Source organism: Carassius gibelio, chromosome B24 (genome assembly GCF_023724105.1).
Source record: "Carassius gibelio isolate Cgi1373 ecotype wild population from Czech Republic chromosome B24, carGib1.2-hapl.c, whole genome shotgun sequence".
In the NCBI taxonomy this organism is placed as follows: Eukaryota; Metazoa; Chordata; class Actinopteri; order Cypriniformes; family Cyprinidae; genus Carassius; species Carassius gibelio.
The window spans coordinates 2,086,619-2,104,873 of record NC_068419.1 but is presented as its reverse complement, the minus strand read 5'-3'; the positions used below and the strand labels follow the sequence as shown (position 1 = coordinate 2,104,873).

Here is an 18,255-nt window from a genome sequence, read left to right as displayed (position 1 = left end):
CTGACTGACAGTTGTTAAACAGGAAAAACACTGGCTGATTCTAATCATTCACTGCACACTGGATTTTAGCTTCTTTAACACCCATCAGAGCATTTTTAGGATGAGCTCCATCTGAGTGTGTGAAGAGCAAGACAATGTTTTCAGCAATATCTCTTCCAAATAAAGACTGAACCGCTCCTCACCGGCTCCGGCGTCAAACACAGAGTCTCCGTCCGGTTCGTCTCCAAACGCGCTCTCCTCGGCGTGTGCCACCGGTACCACCATAAACCTCTCGCTCATGTTGGGCATCCGTGTGTCGGACCTGTCCGGTGTCTGATGAACTTCAGGGCTCAGACGGTTTACACCCGTGATTCATCGCCCCGGCGCTAATCTGACAGTTTGTGAGCGCGCGCGCGCCGAAGCGTGAATGTTTGCAGAACGCGCTGCGCTCATTGGCTGAGAGATGAACGGGGGCGTCTTCATATTAATAAATCCATCCAAAATACATAAAACACAACACATGCAACTGAGGTACAAGAAGTATTGACATCCAAAAGTCATTGAAATCATTTAAAAAATCCAATCGACAGGTTAAAAAAAAAGCCTCAGGTCCAAATATTAATTTATCACGAATTAACTGTTTGACCAACATTTTCTGCTCCAATGTCCAGATCTGAATAAAAAAAAAAAAATCACAAACAGGATCCGAAGTGCCGATCTGAATCAACGGAGTCGCGAACAGGCTCCGAAGTGCCGATCTGAATCAACCGAGTCGCGAACAGGCTCCGAAGTGCCGATCTGAATCAACCGAGTCGCGAACAGGCTCCGAAGTGCCGATCTGAATCAACCGAGTCGCGAACAGGCTCCGAAGTGCCGATCTGAATCAACCGAGTCACGAACAGGCTCCGAAGTGCCGATCTGAATCAACCGAGTCGCGAACAGGCTCCGAAGTGCCGATCTGAATCAACCGAGTCACGAACAGGCTCCGAAGTGCCGATCTGAATCAACCGAGTCACGAACAGGCTCCGAAGTCCCGATCTGAATCAACCGAGTCGCGAACAGGCTCCGAAGTGCCGATCTGAATCAACCGAGTCACGAACAGGCTCCGAAGTCCCGATCTGAATCAACCAAGTCGCGAACAGGCTCCGAAGTGCCGATCTGAATCAACCGAGTCACGAACAGGCTCCGAAGTGCCGATCTGAATCAACCGAGTCGCGAACAGGCTCCGAAGTGCCGATCTGAATCAACCGAGTCGCGAACAGGCTCCGAAGTGCCGATCTGAATCAACCGAGTCGCGAACAGGCTCCGAAGTGCCGATCTGAATCAACCGAGTCGCGAACAGGCTCCGAAGTGCCGATCTGAATCAACGGAGTCGCGAACAGGCTCCGAAGTGCCGATCTGAATCAACCGAGTCACGAACAGGCTCCGAAGTGCCGATCTGAATCAACCGAGTCACGAACAGGCTCCGAAGTCCCGATCTGAATCAACCGAGTCGCAAACAGGCTCCGAAGTGCCGATCTGAAAACTTCAACCAACGAATGTAAAAAATAAATGCATTTTAATATAGCAGCTAAAAATAATTTAGAATAATCTTTCTCTATATTATATTAACAGACTAACTTTTAACGAGCAATGCACCATAAGATCACCTTTACACTATAAAAAAAACACTATATTTCAGCCTATATTAATAACCTCTATTTAAAAAAAAAACAATACCTTTCTTACCAAATTCATTCAACAGGTTATTAAATCATAATTCGTTTTTAAACACTGACAGGAACTTTCAGAGCTGATTGAAGCTACTGCGTTTATAAAACAACTCTATGAAAGACTCAGATCACGTATCTAAAAATAAATCGTTATAGTAAAAGAGAAATAATAGGAGTGAAGTTTCCTACCGTTCTGCTGTGTTTGGTCCTCACGCGCGTCTGACGCTCCGCGGCGCGTCTCCGCCTCTCACACGCGCGTTAACAGCGCTAAATCAATCATCTGTGCTAATTATTATACATTTACTTCATTGTCAGCTTCAGGTACTTCATTTATTATTGTTCAATGAACTGTTTGAAACAAAAGAAGGTTGTATTTCAGTGTCTCTGCAGGGGATTCTAGATCAACAGCGCCACCTGCTGTCGACACACGGTTATTGGTAGTGATGCTACAGTCAAAAATCAGTAATAATTCAAACTTATCAAAATAAAATATATATATAAAAAAAAAATTTATTTTAATATCCTTTAAAATATAATTTATTTCTGTCATAAAAAAACATAACAAATCATTCTGATCCCAAACTCTGACCAGTGTTGTGTGTGTGTGTGTGTGTGTGTGTGTGTGTGTAGCACTTACACACTAATGCTCACAATAATAAACATGTTAAATAATCATCTGAGGAGGAATATAATTTATATAGGAGGATATATTTTTATATGCAATATTACCTTTTCTTTTCATCATCATCTTTAGGAGTTCATGATCATTTCTGTTCAACTTTATTTCTCAGTTGATAAATCTGAATCAACAGAGTCTCGAACATGCTCCGAATTCCCGATCTGAATCAAAACAATCAACAATACATCCTAAAAGAGTTCTATTTTTTTTTTAGAAAGAAAGAATAAATTTTACTGACCACAAACTTTTGAACTCTAGTGTTTATTGTTAGAAAAGACTTCTATTTTAAAGAAATTCTCTTCTTTTTAACTTTTCATTCATTAAAGAATCCTGAAAGAATATCACAGTTTCAGCAGCACAAGTCTGATAATAAATCATCATATTAGAATGATTTCTGAAGATCATGTGACACTGAAGACTGGAGTGATGATTCTGAAAATCACAGAAATAAAATAGATTTTAATGTAAATCCAATCGATGGCTAAAAAAAAAAAAAAAAAAAAAAAAGCCTCAGGTCCAAATATTAATTAATCTCGAATTAACTGTTTGACCAACATTTTCTGCTCCAATGTCCAGATCTGAATAATAAAAAAAAAAAAAAAATCACAAACAGGATCCGAAGTGCCGATCTGAATCAACGGAGTCGCGAACAGGCTCCGAAGTCCCGATCTGAATCAACGGAGTCGCGAACAGGCTCCGAAGTCCCGATCTGAATCAACGGAGTCGCGAACAGGCTCCGAAGTCCCGATCTGAATCAACGGAGTCGCGAACAGGCTCCGAAGTCCCGATCTGAATCAACGGAGTCGCAAGCAGGCTCCGAAGTCCCGATCTGAATCAACCGAGTCGCCAACAGGCTCCGAAGTCCCGATCTGAATTAACCGAGTCACGAACAGGCTCCGAAGTCCCGATCTGAATCAACGGAGTCGCGAACAGGCTCCGAAGTGCCGATCTGAATCAACCGAGTCGCGAACAGGCTCCGAAGTGCCGATCTGAATCAACCGAGTCGCGAACAGGCTCCGAAGTGCCGATCTGAATCAACCGTGTCACGAACAGGAGGATGGGCACCGATCCCCGCCGCTCCTCACCGGCTCCGGCGTCAAACACAGAGTCTCCGTCCTGTTCGTCTCCAAACGCGCTCTCCTCGGCGTGTGCCACCGGTACCACCATAAACCTCTCGCTCATGTTGGGCATCCGTGTGTCGGACCTGTCCGGTGTCTGATGAACTTCAGGGCTCAGACGGTTTACACCCGTGATTCATCGCCGGCGCTAATCTGACAGTTTGCGAGCGCGCGCGCGCCGAAGCGTGAATGTGTTCAGAACGCGCTGCGCTCATTGGCTGAGAGATGAACGGGGCTTCTTCATATCAACAACAGATCAGTTTTGACTGATTGCTCACAGACCCATCAATGAAGCATAAGTAGAAGTATTCCTTTTAATGTTGAAGAATTACAACAAGTTCAATTGTGTTATTTAAAACTTAAGGAAATCAAGAAATTGAAAGTATTAAACAATTTTTAACAGAAAAAAAACTTTTTTTAATGTTAATAACTGCGTTTTATTTTGTTCTAAAGCGTTATTTATTCTATTTTAATGAATATTTATTTATTTAAATATAATTTATGTTTTATAGAAAAGCCATTTCAAGATCAAGGAGTTACAAAAGCAAAATGTGTTATTGTTGTAATAATGTTAATCAATTTTAATAAAAAAGTATAATTCAATTGTTTGTATTTATTTATTTATATGAAAATATGTATATTTATTTTTGTAAGATTTAGCAAAGCAAAACAAGCAAAGATTATCCCTGGAAACAGTTTGTATATTTCTGATGGAGAATCACTTATGAGACAAATAATAAAAATACAAATTCTGCTCTATTTGAGTTATTTGTTGACATTTGTAAGTCTGTTTTTGTTGTTATCTGTTCTGTAGTTTGTTATTAAGATCATCATTTGTGAACTAAACAAGCTATTTATAAACAGTAAACACAGATACATGAACATTTAGCAGTTATTGTTTAATAGTCCGAATGGAAATATTGTTTTATTTAAATGATGTTAATGACAGACTCTTTCCTGTGCTGATGTTCTCTGGTGTTTGATATAGACGTGTGTCTCATATAAACTCATATTCACATGAGCCTGTGGCTTCATTAACATCCACTTTCTGTTTCCCTTTTGTGTCGTGTGTTTTTCTCATAGATACAGATGAGTAACTCGTTTGAGGAGTTTCCAGATCTACAGAAGCTCTTCACACACACAACATGATGAAGAGCTGATTTTAATGATGATACTGGCTCAGATGAACGTGAGTCACACAGAGAAACGTTATTTCCACAATGTCAAATAAAGACACTCTGTTAGACTCTGTATAATGTTTTTGTTAAGTGAGACTGTTTGTGAAGGAAAAGATTAAATGAAGCTTCATTTAAACTGCATGGTTGGGATGCCAAGAGCTCCACTCCTCTTTATTCCCAGACAATGATTGGTCAGATCCATGAAAACACAGCGTGGAGGATCTATGAATCAGGACCCGGTCCAGGACTACAGATAGTTTCCTCTTCACTGGTGCTCTTCTGCTGGAAAACAGGAACATGATCTGACCTATTATAACTATTATTAGTTTGACCCAAGTCAACTTTACCTGTGAAATCTGAATGACTGTATGAACTGGGTCTGGTTGTGCCCTCATATGCTGTATATTATATTGTTGTCATGTTTTGTTCAGTCATCAGCATTAACTGTTCCAGTCTCTCAGGATTTGTTTCAGCTGTTGTGAGTTATTTTAAGAGACAGACAAAGAGTGACGGGATGATTCACATTCTGCTACTGATCTACACACAACACACACTGGGATCGAGACTGGGGGAGTTTGGTTCTGACAAGACATTGCTGTACAAGAATATTCTAGAAATAATGATTCTGGAAATTCTGGAAAAATTTCTTTTTAAGATACAACTGAAAGCATTTCATATTTCTGCTGCATATTCTAGAATTATTTCAAAGAAAGGCCATGAAGCAATAATCATCAAAAAAAGTTTCCGATTTTTTTTTTCATGGCAACATTTTCTCATGTGACCTCTAGATGGCAGCCCATAATAATACAATCAAAACAGTCCCTAATCAGCCATTATTTCACACACATAATTTCATGATAAATTTCAATATTTTGGTTGTCTTTTACAATGTAATTGTTACATTTTCAATTGTATTGTACTCTATAAACTGATTAGATTATACCGTATACAGTTTGAGTTTTATTCCAGGATAATCATCATTGTATTTTACATCAGTTAATTCAGCAGATGCTGTTTATCCAAAGCAACTTTCAAATGACGGAAAACAAAAAACAAGTGTGAGGATATAGATACAGTATAAGTTAGATGACAGATAAATGTTAGATTCATTAAATAATTAACAATGAATGATTAAATAGAAAGATATATGAAAGACATGTTTTTGAAAGAACCAGAAACATTTTCAGGATCCTGTTTTCATAGTTTCAGCTGAGACATTATTTGTTCATTTTTTAAAAAATCTTTTTAAGTAATCCAGTGATCCATGTTTTTCTCCTGCTCTCCTCTTGATGTCCTCCAGTGTTTTGGCCTTTTCAGGCTCCTTTATTTCTCTCAGCTTCTCAATCAGAAAATCAAGGTGCAGAAGTGTGAATGCAGAATCACTCTTGAGTGCGATCTTCTCCAGTGTTTCCACACAGTCAAAAGCTTCAATCACCAGCTTTATTTTCTCTTTCTCTAATTCTTGCAGATCTTCATTCAGCTTCTTGACCAAAGAAACACCATCACCAATTTTGTCTTCATATATCTTCTTTAAATCTTCAAGAGTTTGTTTCAGCTCATTTTGCTTTAGTTCCATCATATAAACACGTGATTGTAGATTGGAGATATTTGCCTCCAACTGGCTTCGTTTCTGCAATACATCATAAATCATTTTCAGGGATTTTGGTTTTATTCTGTCAAGAAACTTGAATAATCCTGTCATTCCTCTAAAACTGAGATCCCATGATAGTTTCTGTATCTTTTCATATTTTTCATCAGCAGGTTCTGACTGACAGTTGTTAAACAGGAAAAACACTGGCTGATTCTGATCATTCACTGCACACTTGATGTTAGCTGCTTTAACAGCCGTCAGAGCATTTTTAGGATGAGCTCCATCTGAGTGTGTGAAGAGCAAGACAATGTTTTCAGCAATATCTCTTCCAAATAAAGACTGAACAGCATCAAATATGTATTTTTGTCTTTCAGAGAGTCGATTCTGTGTTGCTTTAATCACCAGACACACTGCATCTATTTCATGGATCCCTTCTTCAGATTTACTTAAATTAAGCAAACTCTTGGCGATCTCTTTATCAAGATCAACTCCACGAGTATCTCCATATCCTGGTGTGTCAATGATTGTTAAATCGATTAGACTCTCTTGTAGATAAAACCCATAAACAGTGACGCTGGATGTCCCATAGTGAAATGAAGACCAGTCACTCTCATCTGTGATCTCAAACCAGACCTTGTCTTCTCTCTTCACACTCAACATGTAGTTGATCATCACATTGATCAGAGTTGTTCTTCCTGTTCCTGTTTCTCCCACCAGCAGAATGGTTTTATGAGGTTTGTTTTCATCTCTCTCTCCAAACGTAATTATTCTATATGGTTCAGACTGTTGCAAATTGTCTGCACTTGTTTGCAGACGGTATCGAGCAGGATTTCCATCTCCAATTAAGATGCCTTTTTTGATGAGTTCATTTTTGTCCTGTAATAAATAAAGATGAATATGTGTAAATGTTGTATCATGCTATATTTAAAAATCATAATCAAAATATAAAACGTGCAGCAATATTCAAGCCAGAAGAAATAGGAATTATAAACTCTAGTTGAAATGTATTGTGTGATAGATAGATGAATAGAAAGAAAGAAAGAAAGAAAGAAAGAAAGAAAGAAAGAAAGAAAGAAAGAAAGAAAGAAAGAAAGAAAGCTGGGCAATGGTGGACATCATCAGTGCATGATGCTTGTGTTAAATAATACAAATGAAATATAAATAATACAAATTTAATGGGGGTAATGACATAATAAATTATATATATATATATATATATATATATATATATATATATATATATATATATATATATATATATATCTATATATACACACACACACAAACGTGTATATATATATTAAATGCACATCATACAGTACCTTTATGATAACTTTGCTGACATCAGATTCAGTGATATAGTTGAGTTTTCCCACCGCTGCACATTTAATACTGTACTCAGTGTTTGGTCTGAGATCAGTCAGAGTCACTGTGTTCTGCTTCCGTGACACAGTTTGAGATCTCCAGTCTTCCTCCTCCTTCATTTTGTACAGTATTTTGAGCTCCTCTGTAGCAGCACACGGTGGAGACACTTTCAGATCCACTTGCCTGTATCTGACATCTTTAATGACTGGACTGTTTGGTTTTGATGGAGAAGTGAAGCAAACTGCTTCATTACATCCATTTTTATACAGGAGAATGCAGGAACCTGGATGCTTTGCATGGTCTTTTGTGAAAACCATAAATTTTGTGTTTTGACTGCTGTGTGACACCATCAGATCTTTAATTGTTTTCAGATGTTCTCTCATTTTCTCCCTGATGCTTCCTATGAGCCATGATTGAGATGCTACATCAGATGGCTTCTGTGAATTTTTCATCATTTGAGGATTCTTGTAATTTTCTTGCTCATTAAGTAACTCATCTGTCTGCTCGAGAGAACTGAAAGTGTAACAAAACACATTCTCCTGCTGAATATCAGACAAATATGAGTCCAAGCTTCCGTTCACTTCAGCTCCAAGGTCCAGTAACTGCTTAAGGATCTCATTAATAGTGTTCAGTTCTTCTTCTTTCGCTGTGATCCACTCTTTTAGACTATTTTCATTAAATGGAGACACATCATGAGCTTGTAGAAGATCCATCAGAGCACTAGTCTCTTTCTCACAAGCTTTAACTGACTGTATCAGAGATTCAAGCCGTTCACTGAAATCTTGTCTGTAGGTTTGGCAGTTTTGCTGCATATCTTGTATTTTCTTATAAAGTGCAGTAAAAGTTGTTTCACTGGTGTTTTGTAAAAGTACACTGCACTTGTTTTCAGTCCTGCTGAGAGTGTCAATCACAGACTCTTTGGCTTTGATGAGATTCTGGTTTATGACTGTGAGACGTGTCACATCACTGTCTACTGTGTAGTTGAGTTTTCCCACCGCTGCACATTTAATACTGTACTCAGTGTCTGGTCTGAGATCAGTCAGAGTCACTGTGTTCTGCTTCTGTGACACAGTTTGAGATCTCCAGTCTTCCTCTTCCTTCATTTTGTACAGTATTTTGAGCTCCTCTGTAGCAGGACACGGTGGAGACACTTTCAACACCACTTGCCTACATCTGACATCTTTAATGACTGGACAGTCTGGTTTTGATGGAGGAGTGAAGCAAATGGCTTCAGCTGATTTTTTTTCATACAGCAGTATGCAGGAACCTGGACTATTTTCTATTTCTCTTGATGCAACAATAAACTTCACTGATTTGCTAACATTTAAATCAATCAGGTTTTTAAATAACTTCAAGTTGTTCCTCATTGTCAGCTGGATTTCAGGTGTGAGCCAAGTCTTGTGTTCCAGTTGAGAGCTTTTTTCTTCATTTTCTTTTGTTGAAGAACTCAGGTAGCTCTTTTGTTTAGAAAGCAGCACATCTGGCCGGCCCAATGATGTGAACGTGTAGATGACCAAATGTGTAACTGTCAGATGCATCAAATTTTTATTAAGTTTTTCTACCTGTGCTCCTGAGTCATTCAGTTGTGTGAGCAAAGATTTAATGATGTCAGATTCTTCCTCTTTCTCTTTCAGCCATTGTTCAAGAGTGCTTCTCTCAAATGGAGATTCCTCATGATCCTTTAGCAGATCGATCAGTGCTGTATCCTCTATAAACTTTCCTCTGATCTTTGGTAAGAGAGAGCCAAGTTTCTTCATGAGACTCAGCCTGCACTGGTAGCCATTTTTCTTCATGTCATTGATTTTGTCATGAAATGCAGTAAATGTCAAAGAAGGCATGTCTGTCAGAAGATCACTGCATTTCATCTCAGTCGTACTCAAACTCTCAATTACAGATTCAATGTCTGTGCTTAGACCTGTGCTGATTTCATGCTGAAACTTCACAGCTCTTGAGAAAAGTTTGTCTAAAGGATAAAGCCAAACTCTCAGAGGAACTGCAAGCTCTTTGTTTTCTCCCAACATTTTGGGAAGATCTTCAAAAACCTTCATAGCTTCTTCAAAAGAGGTTGGATTACATGGAAGCTGGAAGTCGCCATGAAATGTACATCTGAATTTTCGGGCTGCAGTCTTCTGATTGTCATTCAGATTAATGTTTGCACCGACTGAAACACATTTTAGCGGCTCTAATGCAGATTTCAGTTCTCCTGCTATCAGCCTTTTATCTTCATCTGATGAAACTTCTCTGTCAAACACAAAGCAGGCATCTGCTCCATACAGCACTGCTGTCACTACATGTGTGGCTACATCATCCTCATAATGAGCCATTTCTCCAGAAGGAAAGCGGTTCATGACCAGTTCTTTAAACTCAGTGGTCGAATGATAATGTAATGTCAGTCTTTGTTGATTGAATGACTTCTTGGTGTCTTTTAGATAATTGGCAGCTCCACCCACATTAATGAGTCCACCTAAAAAACTCAGTTTCAGACAACCATCAATATTCAGCAATCTAGATTTGTCCTCAATTGAGTCTGAAGCTGTGACTGTGAACACTGTATTACTCTGTGGTTCAGTGCTTATGTTCTGCTGCTGCTGCTCTTTACTCCAAAGTCTGATTCCTGTAAAGAAGACATTTATTTCATGTTATAACATTAAATGAAGAATGTATTTCTAAATGCTTTATTATTTACAGTGCCCTTCATTAATACTGGCAAACAAAGGTGGCTTTGAAAGTAAATCTTTAAAGTTTTCTTTTTGATCTTTCATAAAAAAAAAATAAAAAAAAATCACATATTACAATAAAGTAAAACAATTAAAGCGGTCATATGACATTGCTAAAAAGAATATTATTTTGTGTATTTGGTTTGTAATGCAATGTGTTTACTAGGGCTGCACAATAAATTGCATACAATATTTCAATTTCCATCACCTTCGTGCTTTCACATGGAGCAGCATATACTAGAATTTACAGTGAGTATATGTGTGAGAGATGAACAAGGTGGAATCACACTTCAGTATGTTACTATAATTAATAGACACCTGAACATGAAGACAATGGGCGTGTGTTTCTGGCCTTCTTGAGAGGTCAGAGTGACGAAGAGTCCCGGCGCAATGAGACAAAGACATTAAAGCACATTACAAATGAGTCATTTGTTGCATTCAGTGGGGATTCAATCACTGATTATAATGATTCATATTGTCTTTTAGGCTTCGCACAAGCGCTTGGCAGACTATGCCATGTAAACATAAAACCATGCATTTGTGAGAGTAGAAACGACAAACAACCAGTGCTAACTTACTCTACACTTGTCATGATCATTAGCTGGAGTGCCCACGAACTTCAGTTGAGGGTACTCCACTCAGGACCATTCCACCCATCAACCACCAGATGTCACCATATCACTTGGACACTAGCACCTCTTATCTGTTGCACCATACCCAAAGTACATCTCCCATGAGCCTCTGCATCACTATCACCTTGTCACACCTGCACCTCATTCATCAGCTTATCTTCTTGCCACACCTGCACCTCATTTACACACACATATAAGCAGCACTCACACACAGCCACATTGTGAAGTCTTGTTTAGCCAGTCTGACATTTTCGAGCGTTTTTCCTTTTGTTTGTTCCTTCTCTACCTGACCTTTGGATTGTTTATACCGACTCTGATTCTCTGCTGCCTGCCCTGACATCTGCTTGTTTCTGTTATCGATTCTGGTTATCCCTAACATACCTGACGCCGTTACTAATCATTGCCTGTCTGACCTTTCTCATAATTAAAGTTCTGCATATGGATCTGAAGGTCTCTGTCTCATCATTACAAAAGACTTCGCCAAACCAGGATCCAGCAGAGAATCAGAGTCAGTATAAACAATCCAAAGGTCAGGTACAGAATTTAGAGCTGTAGTCAAGTCCGGCTTTGTCGAGTCCAAGTCAAGTCCAAGTCCAGGACTAGTCGAGACCGAGTCAAGACCGAGTCCAAAGAGGTTCGAGTCCAAGTCAAGTCCAAGTCCAAAAGTTTCGAGTCCAAGTCCAAGACCGAGTCCAAATGAAAGGAAAAAGGGTCCTCTTCAAGACCACATACTTAACTACTGATAATGTTTGTGATGCGAGAGAAAGCATATCTCCTATTCTAAGAAAATCATTTTACATTATTAATTGTAATGATCAAAAAGCATGTGCAAAGTAACAACTCTGTACTACAGGGGTCTCCAAACTACATCCTGGATGGCCAATGTCCTGAAAAGTTTAGCTCCAACTGGCCTTAACACACCTGGAAGATTAGTGTGTCTAGTAAGAGCTTGATTAGGTTCAAGTGTGTATAATTAGGGTTAAAGCTAACAGGGTCGTTAAACAAGATCCTGGGCCCTATGCATAGGCAGTCCTGATGGGCCCCAATGGCCCCCACCCATGAAAATATCCAGGTAAAAAATATATATTTCAGATTCATACTTTTCAAGGGCCCTCTCTTCCTTTGGGGCCTTGCTAATGAGTACTGGTTTTACCCCCAGTCTGACCCTGGGAGCTAAACTTGGATAAACAAACAAAGTTTGGAACTGTAAGGTCAAATAATTTTTATGTACTTTATTTTTTGTTGACATTATATCTGTGGTCAAAAATGTATATGACTATGCATAATTGGCACAGTGCACAGACACACGCAAAGCTCGGGATATGACAAATGCGCGCAGCAAGGCTAGAATGGATACGTTTGGCTCTACTGGACATGCGCACATAAATACAGCGAAATTTTTGTCATACTGTGCTTGTGCTTGCATAGACTAGTCGAGCTCTGTCGGAAACAATCGACTACTCCAGCATGCATTAACCAGAATGCATACAAAGTGTTTGCAAGTACGACGTGAATTTTAGAATTACAATATTGCGTGGAGCTGTTACTATATGACCTTATCTATGTTGCATGTAAAAATAAAATATGTAATGTAATAATTAGGGTTGTGCCTGAAGCCGAATACCTTATTCGGAATGGCACGGATAATGGCTTAAAAAATGAATAACGCTCAAGGAATAATTCTGCCTGAATACTCGGCTGAAGCTGACAGAGTCTGGTGTTTGCTGGATAACAGGTGAGCCAGGGCATCAGTGCCAGAAGTGAATGAATGTAAACTTTATGAGTGAAAAAAATCGCAAATCAAACACCGCATTGTTGTCGTCTCTCTGTGCATCTCTCAGAAATCAGAGCGTTGCAAGAGTAATTTTACCTATAATAATACATCATAGCTATACGTTATATTATTTGTATATATTTAAAAGGCAAATATTTAAAGCTTAGGCTACGGTATGATACGAATGAATGGAATAAGCACAGCGCGCTCACCAATCAAACAGCCGCGCTGCGCGTCTCAGTCTCTCAAAAACCTATCAGTTCTCTCTCAAGAGTAGGCTAATAATCAGCTTAGATACGGATACATTGTCTACTTGTCCTACATGTTTGCATATTTACCTTTTGCTGGTTTGCGCGGAACACACACATCTGTTTAGTGAAGTTCATTAACATTAAGACTCGCTTAATGTGTTCTGCGTAATGAGAATGTGTGCATTGAATGGATTCAGTCGTGTTCAAATGATCACTAAACGTTTGTCATGACATCTCTCTGCTTGCATGATAAATATTATTTTAGAAATTAATAATTATTTCAGTTTAACACGACATACTTGTTCAGTGATAACCAGTGTTGGGTAACGCGTTACAAAGTAATGTAAATATGAAAATGTAATGTAATGTCATATTTAAAGTTTTTAAAATTTACATATGTAATTGTTGCATAAGGCAAATTAAATTAGAAACATATAAACTTTTCAGGTCGCAGTAAGTGCACCACTGGTCATGGACATCCTTTCCCGGAACAATACTGAAAGCTAAGATGGAGAAACAGATGATCATAGTTGTACAAGGATAGCCATTTTTTAAATGAATCTATTAGCAGAGCTACTGCAAGTGATTTTAAGTGCTGGAATTCCATTTATTCTTTGCTGAAACTTCTGCGTCATCATGGAGAGTGGGTCATGGTTGCCCAGCAACAGCAGACGCCACTGGAGCGCAAGCGCAGGCTACAGAGTGCTTTAGAAATAAGGAGAGCGGCGCGCCTAGCGTTTTCCACACATTTTCAGTCGCGACATCATGCAAATGTGGTTTTGTTTTGAAGGAGAAATTTTTTATTTTATTTTTTTGCTGGACTCGGTCGAGACCAACTAGAAGACTTGGCGAGTCCAATGGCCAAGTCCGAGACAAGTCCGAGTGCAAATTCAACGAGTCCGAGACAAGTCCGAGACGACAGAAAAATGTCTCGAGTCCGGACTCGAGTCCAAGACCGGACTCGAGTACTACAGCCCTAACAGAATTATTTACAGATAGCAGGGACTATCTTGCCCCGTTTCCACCGCAGGAACTTTACCCAGGAACTAGGGACTTTGGCCTGGTCCTCGGTGTGTTTCCACCATAGGAACCAGGAACTAAATAAAGTTCCGGATAAAAAAAAATGCCCCTCAGAAAGTCCCTGTTGGCGAGGTAGTACTTTTTCAAAGTTCCGGAACTTTCAGGGGCGGGACTTGGGCGATAAACATCCTGATTGGTTGAGGTCACCCAGCATTGTTTGGGTTCAACCACCATTTATTTGGATCATTTTCAAAATATTACTGTTATTGTGTCATGAAATGTAATTTTAAAAGTATTTCAGGCGAGAATGTAGTTGTTTAAAACTCAAATCTGTGCTCATGTATCCGCCGAGAGCAGCCTCACCTCGGCTAGACCTTCTGATATGTGCTGCTGGCTCTGATGTCTATTTAGTGGTTAAACATAAAATCTAATTCATTTTGGGTAAATCTAACAGGTTATCTTTGGTCTGTATTCAGTTTATCTATATGTTAAAATAAAAATAAAAAAGGCAAATTTATATAATATTTCGTTTCATTGTAATGGCTGTGTCACAGACTGACTGTGACCTAGGACTTTTATTGTGAGGGATTGAGTATGGGCATGTGCACACAACAAAAATTTTCCACCATTACACATACAAACTAAATGCCGGCAAAAATTTACCATCCTTATATAGTTGTATGTGTGTAGCGCTAATTTTGGTGTTGTGACATCCCTGTTTTCATCTCAAGTTGTTAGTTTTGTTTTTGTCTGTTAAATGTTATTTGTTTAAATGTTTAGTGTTCAGCACAAGAAAAGAAGACCAGAATACTTTACATAAGTGTTTATTTCATTTAATTTAATTATCAAGGTAACTTCAATACATTTCAAACAGCTAGACATACCTTCTGTTGCACCCCTCACTTTGGTAAACTTGTCCACATGGGAAGTAGCCATATTTAAGCTAGCATTTGCTCATGGCAGATTTCTGGTTTTGAACTCATAGGGGAGGGAGAAAACCATGTATGTAAGTGTTTCCTTGTAAGTCATATCTTTATTGTTTTTGAGCATTTTAAACTGTTATAGATGTAGGTGATGTATGTTGTAAAGCCAAACTATAATGACGTTATTATGGTTTTATCTTATCACCTGATTGTAAATTATAGAATTCCCCCCCTTAACATGGTATGTTCCAAATATAGGAGGAGCCAAAGCTTTAAAAGGCAGCCATTTTCAGGGGAGAAGTGGGTTGTATGGAGAGGCTGAATTACACCTGTATTTTTGGGCCTAGATATTGGCATAGCCAAACTTACATTTGTTTGTATATTGTAAATATTTTTTTGTACTTTTGGTCCTGGGAAAAAAAGTTCCTGGTAAAAATGTTCCAGGTAATTTCGGTGGAAACGCGGCATCTGAGGGGCATTTTTTTTACTCGGAACTTTATTTAGTTCCTGGTTCCTGCGGTGGAAACACACCAAGTACCAGGCCAAAGTTCCTAGTTCTTGGGTAAAGTTCCTGCTGTGGAAACGCGGCAGTTTACATTTTTGTTTCCAAAAGGAGTTAAAAGTTTCCATGGCCTTAAATGTAAACAATTTAACTGACGTCTAAACGACATTTTAAGGACCTGCAAAAATTCCTAATAAGAACATAGCTTAGTGCAAACACTTATGTAAAACGATATTCTGTTTGCCATCTTGACTGGAAAATACTGTTTTCATGGTTAGCTTTCCATTTATTATTTGCTAATGTTAATGAATGTTTACATTAGAGTGCACGTCCTACTACACTGAAATTAACACGGGGAGCGTCTGGAAACTAGCGACCACTCCTGGTTGGAGATAGTATTAACATCATAAACTGAAAATACCTGACGTCTGAATTCTGACGTTTGAATTCTGCTGTTAATGCTGTCATCAAAGTTTGTTAAAGAAGAAGAGCATTGGTATTACAGCACCTGGTACAAGAGCATCTCTCCTGCAGTCATACAGCATCCCCAGCTGGAAGGGTCTCCCCAGAGCTGCAGTCTCTATTGAATTCACTCCCACTGGATCCATGCTGACAAAACACAGATAAGATGAACTAACACAAGAGATACTAATAGAGGATTGACAGATTTTTTAAAGTAGGCTATCCCTGCATTCCCAATGTGTATATCCACCCTATCTACCCTAAATAGTATTGAAAATTACTAATTCAACATAAAATTTAGGATGGAAAGTATGCACACTGGGACGCAAGCAATGTTTACACTTGTCAACGTAATTGAGAGTTAAAGAAAAAAAGTTTTAGCTCCATCTGGCAGATCTCTAAAATAACTCAATGCACTAAAATGTCTCACATTATGATTTGTATCATATTGAACCGAACCATAAAAATTCATACTTTGTTCTGTAGGTTATTGCTTATGTGCTATTTTTTTTTAAACAAAGACTGATTTTAAAGCATAATTTAGTTTATTCTTAATTTTTAATATTTAAACCATAATTGAATGGTTTCTCTAACAATCAAATAAGCAAAACAATTAAATACAGAGCTTTTGGGGGATAGTATTGTTCATGATTGTATTTTTCAAAGTAGTGTTGCTAGGCCTAAATAAAAAATAGATTACTATTTTTTCATTCGTCACTCGTGTCTACTTAAGAGTTGAACAAACTGTTGACATAAATGTAGACCTATCCATGGGATGGTATATTCTCAATGTCAGGCCAGTGGAGCACAAAAGAGCCAATAGAAGCAGACCAGAGGGAAAAAACTCATAAAAATCACTATGTTTCCAGTGAAGGAACAGAAAGAGAAGAGAACACACCTGTTTATTCAGTCTCGTCTGCTTCCGTGTTGATGTGATCACAAAACAACTCCATTGGGTTAAAGTCCAAAAGTGCACACATTTAGAAGACTATTGATAAATTATCATGTCGACGTGACAAATCTTTACAGCGATCGATCTTTCTTTTCACAATTTTCTTCTAAAATGTCCTATCTCCGTCCCACTGATGACATTGTCAAAAACGAAAGTGAAATCCCGAACAAAAAAACAGTCTGTACAAAATATGGAGGAAGTCCAGAATCACAGCGAAGAAACATAGGCACACTGACATGAAACATGACTCCTGATAAATTCACTAGCTACATCAATACCTTTGTGATTTTTCTGTGGTCATCAAGCAATTTATGTTTTGAAGAGCAATATATAAAAAATTTAGTAGCATCACATAAATCTATAAATATAATTCTGCCACATATTATAAACCAAGTGCTTCTGTAACCGTGAGGTTCACTTAATTTCGTCGTGGCCACGACCGTGTCCAGGCCAGGGGTGGGTAATCAGGAGAACAGAAGGAATTTCCGGTGGGCCAGTTCACTTTTGGGCCGGTTGAGTTTTTTTTTTTTTGTCACGTTAGTTAGTCTATCTTCTATTAAATACTACCTCACACGTTAGGCCTATATACATATAACGAATAAATAGCCCTACACCAGAAATATATTTAATAAATAAAGTAAGAAAATGAAAGAAACACTTTCGGTTCCTTTTTGTGCTGCGCGAAATGATAGCAGAAAGCAGCATCCTATTTTTCTTTAGGATTATTTTACAAGAGCACAGAGATTTGTTTTTATTGTGAAGGTAGGCTACACAAATGAAGGCAAACCTTTTACAATTCGGATTATCTTTATGACTAAAAGGGGTCCTGAAAAATGTTGTGATTGCAGCCGTACAGCATGCACACACACAGTTGACAATGCAACCTGTTTATCATAATAAAATACAGTCAGTCAAAACATTAGTACATCCTAAATAAAAAACTGTCATTGAAATACATCGCAAATATAGAAACATTTGAATTTGTCTCGAATGAGAGACCCAATATTGGTTTCAGTATCGTTTTAGCCTAAATTAATTAGTTTTTGGCTTGTCGTTAATATTGCCATAGCTTCTTATATTTTTTATCCTTATTCTTTTCTAAATACTGTTAATTGAAAGGATGTGTTGGGGGGTAAGGGAAACTAAATAGCCTAGCTATGTCTACAGTGTTTATTAGCCTAATATTTGTAAACATTTTGTGGCTGCACTAGGTCTTTTTCTGAATTAATAATCGTTTTTATACGCATAGTGTATTTGAACCCTTCAGCAAACCTTTTTAAACCATTTAATTGACTATTAATCGGTCAAAATTAGCTGATTGCTGCATTGCATTTAGAAACCGGTGACTGTGAACGAATCATCAGAACTTGTACAAGCTTTTGTCATTGTTGAATCTTTCT

At 38.3% G+C, this 18,255-nt stretch overlaps 1 protein-coding gene across 1 annotated transcript; it reads right to left on the bottom strand.

Annotated features, from left to right (window-relative positions):
- Positions 1–6,514: 6,514 nt before the first annotated feature.
- Positions 6,515–17,228, bottom strand: LOC128013075 (uncharacterized). The gene is made up of 5 exons (XM_052595803.1): positions 16,802–17,228; positions 15,950–16,050; positions 7,580–10,236; positions 6,660–7,133; positions 6,515–6,541 (listed from the first exon to the last, which is right to left on the bottom strand). Exons 2-5 carry the CDS (start codon positions 16,047–16,049, stop codon positions 6,515–6,517), a joined length of 3,258 nt encoding a protein of 1,085 aa, XP_052451763.1. The 5' UTR covers position 16,050; positions 16,802–17,228.
- Positions 17,229–18,255: the final 1,027 nt, after the last annotated feature.

Excerpts from the sequence above, each read along its gene's own strand:
- LOC128013075 (XM_052595803.1), bottom strand. The coding sequence starts at position 16,049 with ATGGATCCAGTGGGAGTGAATTCAATAGAGACTGCAGCTCTGGGGAGA. Across the intron at positions 10,237-15,949 it reads GAGAGATGCTCTTGTACCAG|GAATCAGACTTTGGAGTAAA; the intron begins GTGCTGTAATAC and ends TCTTCTTTACAG. Across the intron at positions 6,542-6,659 it reads AAATAGATGCAGTGTGTCTG|ATGGAGCTCATCCTAAAAAT; the intron begins GTGATTAAAGCA and ends TCACACACTCAG.